Source organism: Protopterus annectens, chromosome 8.part0, assembly GCF_019279795.1.
Source record: "Protopterus annectens isolate FY-2018-M chromosome 8.part0, PAN1.0, whole genome shotgun sequence".
In the NCBI taxonomy this organism is placed as follows: Eukaryota; Metazoa; Chordata; order Ceratodontiformes; family Protopteridae; genus Protopterus; species Protopterus annectens.
This window is the reverse complement of record NC_056741.1, coordinates 336,501,765-336,524,826: the sequence shown is the minus strand read 5'-3', so window position 1 is coordinate 336,524,826 and position 23,062 is coordinate 336,501,765. Positions and strand designations below refer to the sequence as shown.

General features: G+C 37.4%; 1 protein-coding gene across 1 annotated transcript in view; it reads left to right on the top strand.

Annotated features, from left to right (window-relative positions):
* LOC122808226 (multiple epidermal growth factor-like domains protein 10) overlaps positions 1–23,062 on the top strand; it is a 693,858-nt gene that overhangs the window by 480,801 nt on the left and 189,995 nt on the right. The window contains exons 15-18 of the mRNA XM_044079188.1: positions 1–123; positions 391–519; positions 5,199–5,360; positions 5,628–5,756. The exon at positions 1–123 is cut by the window's left edge and continues 6 nt beyond it. Of these exons, the coding sequence (XP_043935123.1) occupies positions 1–123; positions 391–519; positions 5,199–5,360; positions 5,628–5,756 (543 nt within the window). The remainder of the gene's footprint in view (positions 124–390; positions 520–5,198; positions 5,361–5,627; positions 5,757–23,062) is intronic.

Genomic DNA, 23,062 nt, shown 5'->3' with positions numbered 1-23,062 from the left:
GCCAAGGGACATTTGGAAAAGATTGTGCCCAACAGTGTCTATGCCAGAATGATGCAGAGTGTGATCCTGTGGAAGGAGCATGCCTCTGTCTTCCTGGCTATATGGGACGCTACTGTGATACGAGTAAGTAGGTGGCTTCCTTTTGCATATATGTGTGGGTGCATCCTTAAATTCACACTATGTTTATTTAAACAAATAGGTCAGGTCAGAAAGAAAGCATTTATAGAAAGCTGTAATACAAAGCACAGACCATCCATTAGTCCTTAAAATGAAACAAATAATAACTGTATTGTCCTTTCTACCATGATCTAGTAGGTTGTTTAACTTTTCTCTAAGACCTAATACACCTCATTTGAATTTTTGAAATAACTATTCCTTTATACTCTACAGGCTGTCGCCAAGGGACATTTGGAAAAGATTGTGCCCAACAATGTCTATGCCAGAATGACGCAGAGTGTGATCATGTGGAAGGAACATGCCTCTGTCTTCCTGGTTATACGGGACGCTACTGTGATAAGAGTAAGTAGGTGGCTTCCTTTTGCATATATATGTGGGTGCATCCTTAACTTCACACAAATAGGTCAGGTCAGAGCATTTAAACATGTAATTTACTCAAGTTAAAATAAATTAAATGTTGACCATAGTCTAAAAGTAAATGCTGCTCCTACTAAACTGGTAAGTGCAAGTCTTAAATGGATGAAAAAGTGTTATGCCTAACTTGTAGAATATAACTTGCCTTTGTGAGTTAAGAAAATGGACCCACTTGCTTGGGGAAACTTTTCTCTTGAATGGAGTAATCAGCTATGATAAAATATGGTTCAGTAAACCATATTTCAGAAATAGAAGCTTCCTAAAATACATGGATTTCTTTAGACAAGAAGTAGCTGCTTATTTTAGAATGGGGAAATAATATTCTTTCGATCAGCAAAAAAAAAAAGCATATCGGTGAAGACAGTTTCCTAAATTTGTAGCACCCTCTCCCCCACCCTAGGAATTTAGAAGCAGCTGACCTGCTGTGATTTTCCAGGAACCATGAATAATTATATAGTCCAGTGACTATAGAGCAGTAATATTGCAGTGGGTCTTACAGAAGACTTGAGTGGTGGTGACTCTCACTGTCAATGTCGTTTCTTTTGTTCTAGTCTTCCACACTGCTTTCTTTTGACACACAAGAGTTACACACTCTGCAATAATTATAAATGTACACACAAATACAGAGAAAGGTCTCTGCTTAGATACTGTTAGAATCATACAAGTGAAAGAATAATATTAGTTCTCATTTGGGACTCAAACCTATGACCTCCATCTATCATGCTGGTGTCGCTACCACTGGACCAACAAGCGGCTCTTGGCAGATTGATGCTGAGTTTTCCCTGAGCCTTTTCCTTTCAAGTAGGAAACCCCAGTGTGGGGATTAAGGTCAAAATGAGAGAGGAGGTTTTCCTCCTAAAGGTAAAATAGCTGTTGACCATATATCAGTCATAACTAGGAGTTACTGGTATCACCTCTTTGTCTGGAATGATATGAAGAGACTTAGGGACACAGGTGGACAGTGGTCTCACCTTCGATAACCACATCACCACAACAGTCAGGAAATCGTTCTATGTGGCACACCTCATCATGAAGGGCTTTTCATCCAGAAAAAAGGAGGTCATTGTCCCACTGTACTCATCCCTCATTAGACCCATTATAGAATACAACGCCCCATTTGGTATGTACCTTTCAAGACATCTGCAACAACTGGAAAGGCCTCAGAAATACCTCACTAAAAGAATCACAGGCCTAAAGCAGATGCCCTACGCTGACCGCCTTAAAAAACTCCAGCTATACTCTGTCGCATATCGTCTACTCAGAGGCGATCTCTGCTTAACATACAAGGCCATGTCAAACCCAGAGCTGTTGGACATGCTACACTTAAAGAAATCCCAGTCCCTCAGAGCTACACGCCCAGGGATCTAAACCTTGTCATCACAATAAACAAAACATGCTGGAGGGATAGGTTCCTGACCCAGAGACTCCCCAGACTCTGGAATAGATTGCCCATACATGTCAAGCAGAGTGCCTCTTTGGACCTCTTCAAGAGGAACCTTGACGATTGGATGGGAGAAAGTAAATTCACCCCAGGGATCACGTCAGTCGCCCTGCTAGACAGGGGTCCAGGAAAGTAAATAATGTGGGAAGAAATAGCCAGGGAATTGTTATGGCTAGGCTTGTATAGGCCCTAGGGCTGATAGCTTAGTACCAACCTATGAACCTATGAACCTATGAACAATGTAACAGATGACTATTTAAATGTTACAGCAGCCAATCAAGTTCAAGTCTAGAAGGAAGGGAAAGGTCAGTCTATTTAAATTACATACTGTAGTGCAAATAGACTTGCTTTGTGCTGTCAATTGAAAGCAGCTCACATCCACAATGTTAAACACTATCAGACTATTGCAGCCTTAAAAACACAGTACATATACATGCATAAAAACAGATTATTATGCAAATAAATAGCAGCATTTATTAAAACAGCAACTAATAATAAAATGTCTTAAAAATCCTGCTGATTCCTTGCTATATCAGCATGGATAATAATGAAAAACAAAGCAGTCGATCTACTGAAAGTTAGACAGAAGTAGTTGAACTAGTGTGGCTATTATATGGTATTAATAAAAACTGGCTGATCAAGTTCGCAGACAACTAGGGCTATAATTGACTCTCCGGCTGACACAGACATCCTCCAAAAGGGTCTCACTGGGACAGATACCTGGTGTCAAAATCATGGCCTCAAGCTAAATGCCAAAAAGTGCATCGTCATCCCTCACATAGGTGGTAGCCCCCTAAATATGGAAGACATAATAAGGGATTTGAGGACCCAAGTGGATTGTAACCTCTCCTTTGATAATCACATTGCCAAAGTGGTTAGAAAATCCTTCTATGTGGCCCACCTAATCACAAAAGGGTTTGCATCCAGATCGAAATAGGTCATTGGGCCCCTCTACGCATCACTCATCAGACCCATCATAGAGTACAATGCCCCATTTGGGATGTGCCTTACAAGACACCTGCAACAACTGGAAAGACCACAGAAGTACCTCACCAAGAGGATCACTGGCCTCAAGCAGATGCCCTATGCAGCTCGAATGAAGAAACTCCAGCTGTACTTGGTTGCATACCGCCTACTCAGAGGTGATCTCTGCCTGACATACAAGGCCTTGTCCAACCCAGAATTGATGGACATGATCCACCTAAAGAAAACCATATCCCCTCGAGCCACTTGCTCCAGGGATCTAAACCTCACCACAACAATAAATAGGACGTGCTGGAGAGATAGATTCCTGTCCCAGAGATTTCTCATGCCCTGGAACAAGATTCCAATCTACATTAGTCAGAGCTCCTCGCTAACCCTCTTCAAGAGAAATCTTGACGAGTGGATGGGAAACAGAAAGTTTACCCCAGGGATCACTTCAATGGCTCTGCTGGACAGAGGCACAGGGAACTAATCTAAGGGACCGGCGAAGGACAACACATTCTGGCTAGGCTTATAAATGCCTTTGGGCAGATAGCCTAGTACCTACCTATGAACCTATGAACCTATGATATTGTCAGATGAATAAGTCTCCAGCTGACACAGAAGAGACATGAAGTAACAGTAATGTCTTTAGGACCACAAACAATGTCTAGTATGTTGTGTTCCCTGGTAGTTTTTTTAGGGTCTATATTAAAACATCAAAGTTTTAAAACTTCGAATGTTCTAATATCGACCCCTATTCAGCAAACGTTGAAAATAACGAAGCTGCGGAACACCGAATTTCTTCCTAGGGAAGGAATTTGGTTAGCCGTTTCTGTGACTTCACTATTTTCAGCACTGCAGTGGAAAGTTACGGGTCGGGACCAGGTAAGTGTGCGATTGTGTGGATGTGAGGGTTAGGGGAGTTAGGGTTAGGGCGCGGGTGTGGTTAGTGTGCGATAGTGATGGACCTTAGGGTTAAGGTTTGGGTTAAGGTAAGTGGATAGATAGTAGTGTTTGTTCAGTTTAGTGTATGGTTAGATGTAGTATTTTAAGTGTATGTGTGTGGATTGCTGTTTGTTTGGTGTGCTTGTGTTGTGTGTATGTGTGTCGAAACAGCAATTTTTTTCCCTGGGAAAAAATTCGCTGTTCTGCATGTTCGGTATTGTCAGCGTTCACTGAATAGGTGTCGATATTAGAACATTCAAAGTTCTAAAACTTCGATGTTCTGCTATAGACCCGTTTTGTTACAGTCTGAAACAATTGTTCCTGAACAAATATTGTGAATAATTGCATTACTAATGTTGAATCAATATTATTCTAGTCTGTTTCTCTTAAATTTAAATCCCCAGCCATTATTATTTCTCCCTCCTGTGTTTCATGTAAGAAACATATGAATTCCTCTAGGTAAGCAACACTTGATTTGGTAGTCTATACACATCAATTATTATATGTTCCAGGGTTGTCTTTTTGTCACGGTTACAATATCTATAGTATTGGTGTTGTCACTGAATATTTAGAAATCACAGGTCTCATAACTTTAACTGGATTAATAGGAGTGGTTTGTAAATCCATCTGTGAATGGGGGCATTGGTGTGCACCATAAGAATGAAGCTGGAGAGCAAAAACTAAAAAAATAATACTACCCATACCCACCCTGTCAAACATTATTGCTTGCTAAAAAAGTAATGCTATAAGAACAAATGTAGTATGACTGGATCTACACTGATTAACTGAAAATTGCCTAATCAAAAATACTTTTAAGTAAATCAGGCAACAAATCCCAAGTTTTGGAACATTTTTCTGAGGTCTCCATTCTATGCTTCCTGCCACCATGTTCCAGATATAATACATTCTGGATCACCACATTACATGAGTATAGTAATCTCTCACTGCAGGAACCATCTAAAGAAAAATTCAACTAGTCAGTCTAAAAATGCACTTCGCACACTCAGTTTTAGTCAGTTAAAGTATTTCATTATTCATATAAACAGCTGAAAGGTCTGTTCCCAACAGATGTTTGACATGACAGATATTGACATAAATAGAGAGGCAACAGAAGAAAGCATTTGTGGAAAGCTGTAGTACAAAGCACTGACCATCCATCATTCCTTAAAATGAAACAAATAACTGCATTGTCCTTTCTACCATGATCTAGTAGGTTGTTTAACTTTTCTCTGAGACCTAATACACCTCATTTGACTTTTTGAATTAACTCTTTCTTTATACTCTACAGGCTGTCGCCAAGGGACATTTGGAAAAGATTGTGCCCAACAGTGTCTATGCCAGAATGATGCAGAGTGTGATCCTGTGGAAGGAGCATGCCTCTGTCTTCCTGGCTATATGGGACGCTACTGTGATACGAGTAAGTAGGTGGCTTCCTTTTGCATATATGTGTGGGTGCATCCTTAAATTCACACTATGTTTATTTAAACAAATAGGTCAGGTCAGAAAGAAAGCATTTATAGAAAGCTGTAATACAAAGCACAGACCATCCATTAGTCCTTAAAATGAAACAAATAATAACTGTATTGTCCTTTCTATCATGATCTAGTAGGTTGTTTAACTTTTCTCTAAGACCTAATACACCTCATTTGAATTTTTGAAATAACTATTCCTTTATACTCTACAGGCTGTCGCCAAGGGACATTTGGAAAAGATTGTGCCCAGCAATGTCTATGCCAGAATGACGCAGAGTGTGATCATGTGGAAGGAACATGCCTCTGTCTTCCTGGTTATACGGGACGCTACTGTGATAAGAGTAAGTAGGTGGCTTCCTTTTGCATATATATGTGGGTGCATCCTTAACTTCACACAAATAGGTCAAGTCAGAGCATTTAAACATGTAATTTACTCAAGTTAAAATAAATTAAATGTTGACCATAGTCTAAAAGTAAATGCTGCTCCTACTAAACTGGTAAGTGCAAGTCTTAAATGGATAAAAAAGTGTTATGCCTAACTTGTAGAATATAACTTGCCTTTGTGAGTTAAGAAAATGGACCCACTTGCTTGGGGAAACTTTTCTCTTGAATGGAGTAATCAGCTATGATAAAATATGGTTCAGTAAACCATATTTCAGAAATAGAAGCTTCCTAAAATACATGGATTTCTTTAGACAAGAAGTAGCTGCTTATTTTAGAATGGGGAAATAATATTCTTTCCATCAGCAAAAAAAAAAAAAAAGCATATCGGTGAAGTCAGTTTCCTAAATTTGTAGCATTCTCTCCCCCACCCTAGGAATTTAGAAGCAGCTGACCTGCTGTGATTTTCCAGGAACCATGAATAATTATATAGTCTGGTGACAATAGAGCAGTAATATTGCAGTGGGTCTTACAGAAGACTTGAGTGGTGGTGACTCTCACTGTCAATGTCGTTTCTTTTGTTCTAGTCTTCCACACTGCTTTCTTTCAACACACAAGAGTTACACACTCTGCAATAATTATAAATGTACACACAAATACAGAGAAAGGTCTCTGCTTAGATACTGTTAGAATCATAGAAGTGAAAGAATAATATTAGTTCTCATTTGGGACTCAAACCTATGACCTCCATCTATCATGCTGGTGTCGCTGCCACTGGACCAACAAGCGGCTCTTGGCAGATTGATGCTGAGTTTTCCCTGAGCCTTTTCCTTTCAAATAAGAAACCCCAGTGTGGGGATTAAGGTCAAAATGAGAGAGGAGGTTTTCCTCCTAAAGGTAAAATAGCGGTTGACCATATATCAGTCATAACTAAGAGTTACTGGTATCACCTCTTTGTCTGGAATGATATTGTAAGATGAATAAGTCTCCAGCTGACACAGAAGAGACATGAAGTAACAGTAATGTCTTTAGGACCTCAAACAATGACTAGTATGTTGTGTTCCCTGGTAGTTTTTTAGAGTCTATATTAAAACATCAAAGTTTTAAAACTTTGAATGTTCTAATATCGACCCCTATTCAGCGAACGTTGAAAATAACAAAGCTGCGGAACACCGAATTTCTTCCTAGGGAAGGAATTTGGTTAGCCTTTTCTGTGACTTCGCTATTTTCAGCACTGCGGTGGAAAGTTACGGGTTGGGACCAGGTAAGTGTGTGATTGTGTGGACGTGAGGGATAGGGTGGGATAGGTGAGTTAGGGTTAGGGCGCGGGTGAGGTAAGTGTGCGACAGTGACAGACCTTAGAATTAAGGTTTGGGTTAAGGTAAGTGGATAGATAGTAGTGTTTGTACAGTTTAGTGTATGGTTAGATGTAGGATTTTAAGTGTATGTGTGTGGATTGCTATTTGTTTGGTATGCTTGTGTTGTGTGTACGTGTGTCGAAACAGCAAATTTTTTCCCTGGGAAAAAATTCGCTGTTCTGCATGTTCAGTATTGTCAGCGTTCACTGAATAGGTGTCGATATTAGAACATTCAAAGTTCTAAAACTTCGATGTTCTGCTATAGACCCGTTTTGTTACAGTCTGAAACAACTGTTCCTGAACAAATATTGTGAATAATTGCATTACTAATGTTGAATCAATATTATTCTAGTCTGTTTCTCTTAAATTTAAATCCCCAGCCATTATTATTTGTCCTTCCTGTGTTTCATGTAAGAAATGTATGAATTCCTCTAGGTAAGCAACACTTGATTTGGTAGTCTATACACATCGATTATTATATGTTCCAGGGTTGTCTTTTTGTCACGGTTACAATATCTATAGTATTGGTGTTATCAATGAACATTTAGAAATCACAGGTCTCATAACTACCTTTAATTCCTGTTGTAACACCTCCACCTGATTTTTTGTTAGAATGTCTGTTAAAGTAAAAACATTTATACCCTGAAAGGACTGCTTTCCAGTCATTGTTCTTTAACCATGTTTCATAAAAATAACATCATTCTTGTAGGAATACAGCAAATTTTCATTTAACAAAAGATTTATTATTAATGCTCCTAGGATTAACAACCATCAGAGATGCATCAAATGTTGCTGTCTGTGAACTGTTAAATTGACGGCGTGGCAAAAATCCTGCCTTGTGTTTGTCAAGTACTGCAAAATACCTACTGCAAAAATTGTATTCCCTAATGTTGACAAGTGCACTCCATCCTGTCTGAACATGTGTGCCCAAAATTAGGCCCAGATGCTCTACACATTTCCGTTTTTTAAAACATGACATTTTTTAACCAAAATTTTTTCATTCACAGTGACCTGATTTGCCTTTTTATATGTCATTTGTGTGAAATATATCCTAACACCTTTACAAGCTATGCTATCTAAGAGGGGCGTAATTTCCCTACTAATATTCAGAGGTTCCTTATGGGTAAGATCATTTGTAGTGACGAATAAAAACAGATCCGTACTTCCTTACATTAACGCATTCTAATGCTCATCTCACATTTTCTGTTTTTGCTCTTGGCAAGCCTAATGCTATTCAGTGTTCATTGCCTTCTCTTCAAATGTAAGTATTTGTTTCTTTAATAACCGAATCTGCAAATTACAAGAATATCTTTTCTGACCAGATCTGAAGAATCTTTAACTTCTAATTCAGTAATATCTACCATATCAATTATTACAAAGGAATGATCTTCATCACCATTTGTCTTATTAATCCCACTGTTTTCAATGCTTATTACATTTGCAAGCATGCAATTCTCATCCATCTGGCTTTGCACATCCACAACTTGAGCCATGTTGTCAATGTCTGTCATTCTCCTTTTTTTTCTTACATTAATGTTTTTTAGTCCTTCCATGTTCAGTTTTGATTTCTTCTTTTCTCTCTACCCCTTGCCTTTTTTTCTACCTTCTCTTTTGGAAAAATGCCTTTTCCTGTTTAATGAAGTTTTTCTGATACAAACATTTTATCATTCCCTTTAATCTGTGTGTTATATAAAAAAACAGTGTCCTTTATAGTATGTATTCTCTTTGCTTTACAGACATTTATCAGTTTCTTTTTCTTCCTGTTATTTGTTATGAACTTCTTTTCTTTCTTTTTTTATTTTCTTCTATACATGCTTAATTCTCAGATTGCTGAATACTTGTATCCAAAATTCCAATTTGTCAGTGTTATTATCTTGTTCAATAGGGGTTGAGTGATCCTTATAGATAATAGACACAACCTTTCCTAAATGTGTTCTGTTTGCTCTTTGCGTAAGATTATTTCTCTCATCAGTCTGATCACTAATATACATAACAACAGTTCTTCAAGCTGTACCAATTGCATATGTGCATTCATCATGGTAAGTCTAGATTTACTAATAATAATCCAATTTTTGACATGAGGAACAAAGACCACCAGTGTTATCAAGTGTTACTTTTAAATATATATATTTTAATATAGCATTTAGTACACAGTACAAAATACTTGTGCTTTAGCAAATCATTAATTGCATACTCATTTTTATTTAAAGAATTCTTATTCTGCTCTAAATGAATAAAGAATTCTAAAAGAATAGAATAATCAAAATCAATTACCACAGAATTTAAAGAGAATTTAAATCACTTCTATGAGAAAAATCAAACAATACACAACTAAATATTAAATTAAGTACAGTAAAGTTGTTGCTCTGACCATACTAGTTCTGAACGTCAGACAAAAGCTGAAAATCCCTTACACTGGGTGCAAATGCACGCAGTATCTTCTGCTAACTATCGCTCACAATCACACCTCTTTTTAACAGTAAAGCTCAATAAACTACAAACCAAGGCAGGATTGTTTAGATAAGCCCTGGATTGTCCTCTCTGTAGTTTGTGTGAATTTATAGCAGACTAGGCCCCTTGGGATGGTTATAGTTTGCCTGTCTAAAACCTATGCTTTTCTAACAAACAATAGTGAGAATTAAAGGTAAAACAACAAAATACAAATCAAAATAAATCTTCTTGTCTGCAAGCTATCCACTTCTTCCTACAAACAGTGAAAAACAGTGTTAAAAATAAAATATAAATTCCTATAAAAACTTTTCTTACCAGGCAACTTTATAGTCAATCACAAACCAAGATAGGATTCTTTAGATAAACTCTGGATTGTCTTCTGTACAATCTGTGTGAATTTATAGCTGACTAGGCCCCTAGAGATGGCCACAGTTTGCCTTTCTAAAACTCACCCCTTTCTAACAACAGTGAAAATTAAAGGTAAACAACAAAACATAAATCAAAGTAAGTCTTTTCTACAAGCTATTCATTCTTTCCTACAAACAGTGGTAAAAAACAAAATATAAATTCAAATAAAAACTTCTCTTGCCAGACAACTGCACAGTCAATCACAAACGAAGACACGATTGTTTAAATAAGCTCTCATTTAAGCAATTTTCTAGAGGGAACATCAACAGAAAGCTACCATATTAAAAGTCTGATGCTGTGTTTGTTTCTTGCCATTTACCATGAGTGCCAGAGGTGAGATAAGGCCACAAATGTAGCATTGTGTTAATGATTAAGAATTATGCATTGTGGGTGTATGGCGAAGATGACAGTCTGATAGCAGCTGAAATCCATGGCTCTGCTTAGATTTTAATATCCTGACAAGAAATATACTTTCATTTTTAGAAAAATCTAACTAAAAGTATACTAAAAGATAGATTAACACAGACTCCATATTATTTTCTAAAAATTAATACATAGTCAAGAGATTTTTTAAATTATTCCTGTCAAGAAGTTTCTACTGGAGATCTCAACATGAGCAACTCAAAGAACCCACATCAGGAGAGTACAGTGAAGAAAGAACTACATCTTATAATAACAAACATCCAAGAACTGTCACTAAAAACATGAGCAACGTGAAGAACCCACACCAGGAGAGTGCAGTGAAGAAAGAACTACATCTTATAATAACAAATATCCAAGAACTGTCACTAAAAACATGAGCAACGTGAAGAACCCACACCAGGAGAGAGCAGTGAAGAAAGAACTACATCTTACAATAACAAACATCCAAGAACTGTCACTAAAAACATGAGCAACGTGAAGAACCCACACCAGGAAAGTGCAGTGAAGAAAGAACTACATCTTATAACAACAAACATCCAAGAACTGTCACTAAAAACATGAGCAACGTGAAGAACCCGCACCAGGAGAGTGCAGTGAAGAAAGAACTACATCTTATAATAACAAACATCCAAGAACCGTCACTAAAAACATGAGCAACGTGAAGAACCCACACCAGGAGAGTGCAGTGAAGAAAGAACTACATCTTATAATAACAAACATCCAAGAACTGTCACTAAAAACATGAGCAACGTGAAGAACCCACACCAGGAGAGTGCAGTGAAGAAAGAACTACATCTTATAATATCAAACATCCAAGAACTGTCACTAAAAACATGAGCAACGTGAAGAACCCACACCAGGAGAGTGCAGTGAAGAAAGAACTACATCTTATAATAACAAATATCCAAGAACTGTCACTAAAAACATGAGCAACGTGAAGAACCCACACCAGGAGAGAGCAGTGAAGAAAGAACTACATCTTACAATAACAAACATCCAAGAACTGTCACTAAAAACATGAGCAACGTGAAGAACCCACACCAGGAGAGTGCAGTGAAGAAAGAACTACATCTTATAACAACAAACATCCAAGAACTGTCACTAAAAACATGAGCAACGTGAAGAACCCGCACCAGGAGAGTGCAGTGAAGAAAGAACTACATCTTATAATAACAAACATCCAAGAACCGTCACTAAAAACATGAGCCATGAGCAACGTGAAGAACCCACACCAGGAGAGTGCAGTGAAGAAAGAACTGCATCTTATAATAACAAACATCCAAGAACTGTCACTAAAAACATGAGCAACGTGAAGAACCCACACCAGGAGAGTGCAGTGAAGAAAGAACTACATCTTATAACAACAAACATCCAAGAACTGTCACTAAAAACATGAGCAACGTGAAGAACCCGCACCAGGAGAGTGCAGTGAAGAAAGAACTACATCTTATAATAACAAACATCCAAGAACTGTCACTAAAAACATGAGCAACGTGAAGAACCCACACCAGGAGAGTGCAGTGAAGAAAGAACTACATCTTATAACAACAAACATCCAAGAACTGTCACTAAAAACATGAGCAACGTGAAGAACCCGCACCAGGAGAGTGCAGTGAAGAAAGAACTACATCTTATAATAACAAACATCCAAGAACTGTCACTAAAAACATGAGCAACGTGAAGAACCCACACCAGGAGAGTGCAGTGAAGAAAGAACTACATCTTATAATAACAAACATCCAAGAACTGTCACTAAAGCATGAGCAACGTGAAGAACCCACACCAGGAGAGTGCAGTGAAGAAAGAACTACATCTTATAATAACAAACATCCAAGAACTGTCACTAAAAACATGAGCAACGTGAAGAACCCACACCAGGAGAGTGCAGTGAAGAAAGAACTACATCTTATAACAACAAACATCCAAGAACTGTCACTAAAAATGGACAAATTCAAAAACAAAATGGATAATATCAAACAAGAATGCAGCTAACAACTGGAACTTCTAAATGGAATAGTAAAAAACCAATCTGTACAGATTCTTGGCTTAGAGGAAACAGTAACTGACCTAGATACTAGAGTGACAGAAAATGAACATCACAATGAATTTCTTCTGAAACATAACACCGGGCTGATTGAGAAACTGTAAGACCTTGAAAGTAGATCAAGGAGGAATAACATAAGACTATATGGAATTCCCATGAAGGAAGAGGGTGCTAACATGATTCATTTCCTCAATAAGTGGTTTTCATCAGCACTAAACATGCCTGAATCCCTCTCTTTTGGAATTGAGAGGGCTCATCCAGCCTCATATCTGAGGTCATCTAACCCCAGGTCTATAATAGTTAGATTTCTTTCCTCACAAGACAAGGACTTAGTGCTGAAATCAGCTTGGACTAATTCTCCTATCAAGATGGGTGAAAAAGTTATTTGTTTTGACAATGACTACACCAATACAGTCATATCCAGAAGAAAGGAGTGTGTTCCTCTAATTAAGACCCTGAAAAAAGCCAATATTAAAGCTCAAATTCTTTTTCCTGCAAGAATAAAAATCACCTTGCCAGAAAATACTTTTGGGCATAGAAGAAATGGAATGGTCACCCCAGAGTTTGAAGAGATAGGGAACAAAAAATGGATGGTCTGCGAAGGAAAGAGCAAACAAAACTAAGAAACTAAAGGGCAAATGAATAAATTCCTTCTAATTTTAAATGCTTTGTTTTATTAATCATAATATATTTGATTCTGGAAAATCTCTATACTGTAAGGTAATGTGAATCATAGGTTCATAGGTTCAAAGGTAGGTACTAGGCTATCAGCCTGAGGGCCAAAGCAAGCCTAGCCAACAGTGTATTGGCTTCCGCCACCCATGTATTGTTAAATTCCTGCCCCTCTATCGAGCAGTGCCCCAGACGTAATCCCAGGGGTGAACTTCCTATCATCCATCCACTTATTAAGGTTTTTCTTGAATAATGCTAATGATGAGCTCTGCTTGATGTGGATGGGAATTTTGTTGCAGAGCATGGGACGTCTCTGGGACAAGAATCTGTTCCACCAGCATGTCCTATTTATTGTTGTGGTGATGTTTAGGTCCGTAGAGCGTGTGGCTCAGGGAGACTGGGATTTCTTCAAGTGGAGCATATCCAGAAATTCCGGGTTTGACATAGCTTTGTATGTCAGACAGAGGTCTCCTCGGAGTAAGCGGTATGTTACCATTTAGAGTTTGAGTTTCTTGAGCCAGTCAGCATAGGGCAATTGTTTGAGGCCAGCAATCCTCTTGGTGCAGTACTTTTGGAGCCTCTCAAGTTGTTGTAGGTGTCTTGTGAGGTACATCCCAACTGGGGGATTGTATTCAATGAAGGGTCTGACAAGTGATGAGAAGAGGGGAACGATGACTTCCTTATTCCTAGATGCAAACTCTTTTGTGATTAGGTGGGTCACGTGGAAAGATTTTCTGACCACTGTGGCAATGTGGTTATCAAAGGAGAGGTTACTATCCACTTGAGTCCCAAGGTCTCTTATCACACTTTCTGTGTTAAGTCAACTTCCCCCTGTTTGGTAGTTCATGGGTACCATGTTTTTACCAAAGGGGATAACAATGCACTTTTTGGCATTTAGCTTGAGGCCATGATGTTGACACCAGGTGTCTCTCTCAGTGAGGCCCTTTTGCAGGATGTCTACATCAGCAGGGGAATCAATAATGGCACCTAGTTTGCAGTCATCTGCGAACTTGGTTAGCCATAGACCCTTGGTGTTTGCTTGCACTTCAGAGAAGTATATACCAAACCGGGGGGGTCCCAAGACTGAACCCTGGGGTACACCACTTGTCACTGGTTTGGAGTCAGATTTGGAGTCAGCAACTCTTACCATGTGGGTTCTGTTCATGAGCCAGTTGGCTACCCATCTCATGACGTAAGACTTTATGTTAAGGTTGATGAGTTTATCTATGATTCCTGAATGAAGGATAGTGTCAAAGGCTTTACCAAGGTCCAGGTAGGCTGTGTGGACTACCTTGCCCTCATCTGCGGCCTTAGTAACTGTTTCAAAGAAGTCTACCAGGATTAGGAGACATGACCTACCTTTTACAAATCCAAATTGGGTAGCATCCAGATTTTGGAGGTTACCAATGTCTTTGTTTATGAGTTCCATGATGACACGCTCCATAGCCTTGCAGACCAGGCTTGTCAGGCTAATAGGTCTATAGTTCCCGGGATCTGTGGTGGTTCCTCCTTTGTGGAATGGGATAACCATTGCTGTGTGCAATTCTGTGGGCACATAGCCTGTGGTGAGGCTTTGTTTGAACATGGATTTTAGGTGGGGGGCAAGTTCATTTTGGAGTTTGTGTAAGACACTGCCTGGGATGTTGTCCGGTCCCATGGATGCTGTGTTTTTGGCTTTAGAGAGTGCCATTTTTACCTGTGTGTTTGTGATAACTGGGGCTTTACAACCATCTGGCATAGTTATAGGCTCTTTGGAGGGTGAGGGGGGAGTAAAGTTTGCACTGAACCTATCTGCCAATATGTTGGCAATATCAGTTGGCTCTATATATTTTGTCCCATTCTGTTGTAGCTCAGTGCAGATCTGGGTGTTGTCATGGAGGTTCTTGACATAGCTAAAGAATGCCTTGTGGTTGTCTTTGAAATCTGTGGCAATTTTTCTTTCAAAGTTAGCTTTGGAGGATTTTATGAGGGATCTTAGTTTCTTACTGAGGCCCGTCAGTGAGTCACCCCAAACCTGGGTTTTTACTCTCTTTTGCAACAGCTTCTTCCTTCTGTTGTAGAGTTTGTTAATGGCAGGGAACCACCATATTGGCTTCCTTTTTTTGGAGGATAGCGTCTTGGTTTTGTTGGGGACAGCACAATCCATGCACTCATGCAGGTGCTTGTAGAGTGCATTTGTGTAGGATTCATCAGTTGTGACTGTATTGACTGTGTTATCCATCTGCAGGGGCATTGTGAAGTTAGTCACCTCAGTTTTGAGTAGCGTGAAGTTCACTTTGGAAAAAACTTTTACAATGGTTTTCTTGTGTGGGGGTGGGGTTGGGATGTGGATATCTAGGGTGATTAGTTTATGGTCTGATCTAACAAGCGAGGAGTTGATCTCAGGCATTGAGCACCAGTCACCCATGTTGGTGATGACCAGGTCCAGAATATTGTTGCCCCTGCTGGGGGTGTTGACTAGTTGATCCAGGGTGTTAGAGTTAATAAACTCCAGAAATCATTGAGCAAGGGAGTTATTACAAGAGTAGTTTTCCCAGTTTATGTTAGGATAGTTGAAATTGCCCGTTATTATGGTGTTTGGTTGGACCCTCATTTTTTCCAATGTCTCCAGGAACGAGGAGTGAGGGTCCTGGGTCATGGTGAGGGATCTATAACAAGCTTCAATTTGGAATTAATTTTTGCCCTGGGTTAGTTGCACTTGGATGATTTCAGAGGCATCATGTTTTGCAACTAGCCTGGAGGTGTGGATGTCTTTGATAAATATGGACATACCTCTGCCCTTCATGTTTCAGTCCGGGTTTTGCGGCCGAAACGTGTGGTATGAATTATAGCCTGATAGTGCTGGGGTACTCTCAGAATCATCTTTATTATTAAGTTTCTATTTTCCTTTCTATATCTACTTCTTCTAATTACATATAGTAGTATGTATTTAAATAACATTCTCTCTCTCTCTCTCGCTCTTCTTTCTTCCTATTCCTTTTTGTTACTAATGTTCCCTTTCTCTGTTTTCCTCGCTATAAGTACTTTACATACTTTTCCCTTGTAAATAACTACAAATTATATATGTCTTCTAATTCTTCTGTAATAGTATAAGTTGACTTAATATCAAAGCGCATTTTTTCTAATGGGTCAGTGGTGGGGTAACAATATATTTCTGATTAGTGTTTCTAACTAGATGTTTTAGACTCTTTGTTTAGACACATATAAACATTAATACATTACATTAATGGCATTTTATAGATAGCCAAATATAAATGTTATATATATATATATATATATATATATATATATATATATATATATATATATATATATGTATATATTAGGTTCTTTTTTTTTTCTGGTCTGGTTAATTGGTGGGTAAATGATTGAAATGTTATAAAATGATTTCTGATTTGAGGCAGCTGCTATTACTTCTAAATAGCTGTTTTTATATGAAATGGTTAATTTTTTCATGATGTTGATGTTTTGTGAGGAAACTGGTGGTCTGTATGACTGTTCTCATTGTGGAGATTCATGACATGAACTGACAAGGCAGCTTGAGTGTTTTTTTTTTCTTTCTGTAAACTCTAAAAGCTTCAAGATTTGATTTCCCCCGAAAATGCTTTTTTCCTCACTAGAGACAACCTCTGCCATGCATGACCCTATTTAGATACTTTTTAACAAGTTTATGAAGTTGCAGCTTGAGGAAATAACAGTGATGATATCACTTGACCTTTTGAACTTGTTAAATGTATTTATAATTCTTTTCTCTTGAAATTCTGTTATCCTTCACTTAGATACTTTAAATGGTAAATAATTAATTCTGATAAAAGTGTTTGACTCCTTTGAAAATAGCTATGTTCTTTTATAGATGCATACATTCTGCAGATTCAATGACACTTTTAATAACTAAATGACATAAAATGAACTAAGAGCTGCATTAGAATACTCATTATGCATATTAACATCAGACTTACGTTACATAACTAAACCTTTAGTAAAGTGAGGCTTTTTTTGTAATAAGTGTTTATATATATATATATATATATATATATATATATATATATATATATATGTGTATATATATATATATATATATATATATATATATATATATATATATATATATATATATTCAACAGATCCTTACATGAAAAATGTTAGCTAGATGACTGACAAAATGGTTAAAACATCTGATGTTTCTTGAAAAGTCTTGGAAATATTGACAATCTTCTTAACCTTCAGCTTCTAATGTTTATACATACTTTGATCTGATGTATATTTCTGACATATCTACTTATCAGAGGTGCTGTTGTTATATGTGACATATTCATATAGCTTCAGTTATATTGGACACTTTCATTTTAATGTATATTTCATGGACTCATATTTCTTTAGTTGCTTTCATAATGCTTTTCTTTTTTGTTTTTATACTATATTCTAAGCAGAGATGGATAATTTGTGTATTTTGGTGTTGGAGAGGTGATTAGATGGTTTAGTTAAGTTTTTAACTAAAGCAGAAACTTTATGTTTCATTTATGTATTTGTAAATAGTTAGGGGTTTTTGAAAGTAGTATGTAATACACGTTATACATCAATGATAAGTAAGTTTTCAGTAGATTTCAAGTCAAAACCAGAAGAAAGGTCTTTCAGTAAGTAACAACATACACATTATAGTCAATGGATTATAAATGTTTATCATTAAATATTAGTGGTTTGAACAATAATATCAAAAGAGCTGGTGTGCTTAAATATATCAAAATGCATAAATCCCAGATCATCATTTTACAGGAAACCCATCTATTAAAAAAAGACCTACAAAAATACTCATTTAATGACTATACTATTCTGGTTGATTCATATTTTAAGACTAAGAGAAGGGGCACCCTTATTTTATGGAAAAATACTTATATTATGCCAAGAATTATAGATACAATTTCAGATAAAGATGGCATGCTAAGCATGGTTATTTTGAAAATCAATAGGAAGTATTATACTTTGATTAATACATACTGGATACCAAAACTAAGTACTGAATATGTTGACAAATATCTGGACCTGATTACTTTAAATGCAAAAGCATAAATTATAGCAACAGGTGATTTTAACTGCCTATTATCAGACAATGATACTTCTAAAAATGGTAAAATAAAACTAACATCTCAAGCCAAGAAGTTAAATGACTTTACAAACCAGATGAACCTTAAATATATACATGGTCTAAGAGAACATTATTCTTTATTCTATACTCACTATTCATATCAGTTTGGTACACAAACAAACATTGATAAGGTCTTTGTATCAAATAATATATACTCAAAAATAAGTGATATATCTATAATGACTTATCAATTTATAGACCATAATGCTATAAACTTTATATGAACTACACATACAGATGATTTAAGATTTCTACAGAGAATTCCTGCTTACATAACCAAACTAAAAGACTTTAGGGAATGGATAATGAAAGAAATAGACATGTTAATGGAAACAAATGATAATGATAAAGTGACTGTTACTATACTATGGAACACCTTTAAAGTTTATATGTATGGCAGAATAAAATCTTGGTACCTTAAAAAAAGAAGAGAGTGGGACAAAGAACTTTTAGACTTACAAAAAAATATACAAGATAAAAATGGACTCAAAACCAAATAACAAAGTAACAGATAACAAAATTACCAAGTTAAATCATAAGGTAGCCATAAACTTGGAAAATTTGAAATTACAATCTTATGCTGTAAATCCTAACTATCCACATAAAATAGTGGTAAGATCCAAAAAAATAAACAATCAAAATCTTATTAATGAGATTAAATATAAAAGTGATGGTTCAGTTAAGAGTACATCTAACTTAATGGGCATATTAGAAGTGTTCAAAAAGTAATATAAAGATATAAATAATAACACACCACTTTTGGAGACAGATAATGTAGTAAATACTTTTATTCAAGAAAATATAACTACTAAGGTGTCACTGCAACAAAATAACATATTAAATAAACAAATAACACTAACAGAAGTGAAAGAGCAAATAAAAAATTTAAAAGATAATAAAGTTTCAGGACTGGATGGAATAATTCCTGAACTATATACTATTTTTCCTAAATATATAATAAAGAAAATGATGAGTGCCTTTACTTACAAAAATGTATAACACCCCCATTGTGGAAATATTCAATTATCTCCCCTATTTTAAAACAAGGTAAGGATCCCAAATCATGTGATTCATATAGGCCAATTTCATTACTAAACACTGGTTATAACATTTTCATGACAATATTAACTAATAGGATAAAGAAAATATTACCTAATATAATACATAATGATCAGACAGGGTTCATTCTTCATAGAAAAGTGCAAGATAACATTATTAAATTACTATCATTAATAGACATAGCATGCAAATACAAAAAAAACAACTAACTATTATGCCTAGACATAGAAAAGGCATTTGATTCTATTAGTTGGTCTTATCTATTAGTTGGTCTTATCTACAAAGAACTCAGATTTTGTCAACTTATTAATGAAAATTTATAGTTGGTCACAAACTTATGTGAAAATCAGATCGTGTCTATCCTCACCACTAGAAATCCCAAGGGAACTAGACAAGGATGTCCTTTGTCACCATTATTGTTTCCACTTTCAATAGAACCTTTTGCTACATGTATCATAAACAAGCAAAATATAAAAGACTTTCAAGCTGATAAGGACTATTTTCCTAAGATACAATTATTTGCTGATGATATGTTGTCAACATTGGGTGATATTGATGGTTCTTTGCGTGATGTTATAAATACCTTAAGCAAGTTTGAAAGAATTTCAGGGCTTAAATTTAATCATAATAAATCCAAAATATTACTAATTAAAAAAAATATCAACAAAAACCTAAGAGAGAATAGCCTGTTTAATTGGGAGAATGATGTATTAGAATATTTAGGTGTCAGTATAAAGAGTACATGGAAAGAGTCTGTTAAACTAAACTACAATAATTTAATAACCACCATTAGTGAACTAATCAAAAGATGGAATAAATGTTCTTCACAATGGAGGATAGGGTCTCTTTAATTAAAATGACAATTTTTACCTAAAATTTTGTTTTATATGCAGTCATTGATACTACCCCCTCCCAAAAACTTACTTAAAAATTATATTCCGTGCTACGTAAATTTTTATGGTTCCCCTTAAAACCTAGGATTGCATATAAATGGCAAATTAGAGCTTGGAACAGTAATGGGATATCATTCCCTAGGTTAGATCTTTATTCCAAATCAGTTATTATTAATGTAATATTACATTGGATCTCACCTAACTATATATCTGGCTGGAAAATAATACATGAGAGTCATATAGCTGATGTCAGAACTATAGAAAATCAATTTAAGGAACAATATGGAATAAGTAGAGTTTATTGGCTTTTACGTGAATTTTGTTTATTTAATAAGAAGTTTGATCATGCTTCTTATGGCATTAATCAAATATTTAATAACTTTAAAAATTTAATTGATTGTATTCCTTATAGCATACTCCTCTGATTGCCCAGATTCTTTCAACATCAATGCAATGAAAAAATTAAAGGAAAATAACTTGATATTTCTGCATCCATTTATTGAAAATAAGAGTATTAAACCACTAAATTCTCTTCTATGCAGTTTTGATAATAGTCAAGACAGTTGGTTGTTTATACACTCATTATGGCAGTTTATAGAAAACAAATGAGAGTATCAATCAACCTAGAGACTGACCCCCAGATTCTCTATGCCCTGCACGTCATATGTGATTAGTGCAGGAGCTCTGACAGGCGATATGTCTGCTGTGAGATCCAGGAACAACCTGCAGGGGCGTGCACGAGAGCTCTTGCACTAATCATGCACATAAAAAGCCCTGGTAAGCAAATCACCTCATTTGCAGGAGAAATTCATGCAAATGAGGTGATTTTGCAACCCAGGAAGCTTGGAAAGCAAGACGAGTGCTATCTGCAGAAATGTACTTGGATAGTAACTGAGAACATTTCTGCAAAATCTGAAACAGAGCTATGACAGCTACAAATAAAGGCTGCATATCATTGAGGAAGCATGGCAATGGCCCAGTAAAAGGCCATTGGCATTGCAAACTGTTTAAAAAAATAAAAAAAACAACATTTATTTTTTTCACCGATCTCGGCTGTTTAAGCATAGGGCAGCGGTGCACAAACGGGATTGGGGGGAAAATAATAAAATGAACCTAAAATAAGCATTCCAACTAAAATCAGTATTCTGCCGTGCAAGTCAATGGCAGGCAGAAGACAACCTGGCCAGTGAGTAATGGTTGCTAAGGGGGGAGGCTCAGTGTGAGACATGCAACTATGAATTAGCAGGCAATCCTATGCAAATGAGGGGAAGGATAGTGAATCCCAGTTTTCCCCAGGGTGTGAGGCAGGTCCCAAGAGTGTAAGAGTATGAATAGCTGGGTGCAAGACTAGGATATAGGTGACATCATGGGGGTGTGTGTCAGGCATACTGTAAGCAGATTGGAGCCCTGTGGCCCCGGATTGCTCCTAGCTTAGCACAGCTAAGCTAGGGGTGTGTCTAAACCTGCCTAGCACTCTTTACAAAGTGTAAGCGGGTGTGCGTGCCACGTACTGGGTTTTATATGAAGAAAAAGAAAGTTAAACCATGAAATAGCAGCAGTGTATACATTTGAGCACTCTGTTTGACCGGCACGCCCCCCAGGCTTAAACAGGAAGGCAATGGGAAGGGAAAACAGCAGTAGGAAGGTAATCAAGGAGAACTAGCTTAGCTGACAGGTGAAATGTATCAGAATCAGCCAATTACACAGGCAGCAGACCAGCCCAGCCCAGCACACCACTATAAACTATGCAAACACCTTTCCCCCTTGTTTTTTCCCAAAAACTCAGCACCACCAGTGTATACGAACGGGAAAATTTTACAAAATGAAAGCAAGAGAAAATGTTATGGGCTGCTTTTGCTATCATAAACCAGCATGTGCAAGAGGCTGAGGGTGGTGAGGATGTGAATGCTGCTGAGCAACCCACAGTGAGGAGACGGAGAAGAGTGTACAGAACCAGGGTAACCTACCAAGGGCTGCATGAGCTGGAGCCCTATAGGGTGGACAGGGACCTCCTACAGCAAATTGTTGAGCTGTGCCAGCCACGCCTGACACACAGAACTAACAGAGGGGAACCCATCCCAGTGGATACCAAGTTATGTGTAGGCCTAAGAATACTAGCTACAGGTACCTTCCAAAGGCCAACTGGGGATATGATGGGGATTTCACAGGCATCAGCATCCAGGGTACTCCACCAGTTCCTGGATGCCATGTCAGCACATGTCGGTGAGCATGTATATTTCTCCAACACCCATGAGGCATTGGCCAGGAATATGCATCTCTTCCACCAAATAGCAGAATACCCTGAGGTAGTGGGTGCAATAGACTGCATGCACATATACATCAAAGCACAATCTGGTGAGCGGGATAGGGTCTACATCAACCGCAAGGGCTTCCCCTCCATCAACTGCCAGTTCGTGTGCGATGCCCAGGGCATAATAATGAATGTGTGTGCTGGCTGCCCTGAAAGTTATCACGATTCCCACATCGGGCATGTGATGCAGCTGTACCAGAGATTTGCCAATAGGGACATCCCACACGGTCACCTAGTGGGGGGATGTTGGATACGGACTGGAGCCATGGCTGATGACACTCATCAGAAATGCACACACACCCGAACAAGAACTCCATAATGAGGCACACGCACAAACATGAATCATAATAGAGCATGTGTTTGGGATGCTCAAGTCATGGTTCCAGTGCCTGGACACATCTGGTAGAGCCTTGCAGTACTCACCAACTACATGTACCCAAATTGTCCTTGTACGTGCCATGTTACACAATATGATCCTGTGGAAACAGCTGCAGCAGAAACAGC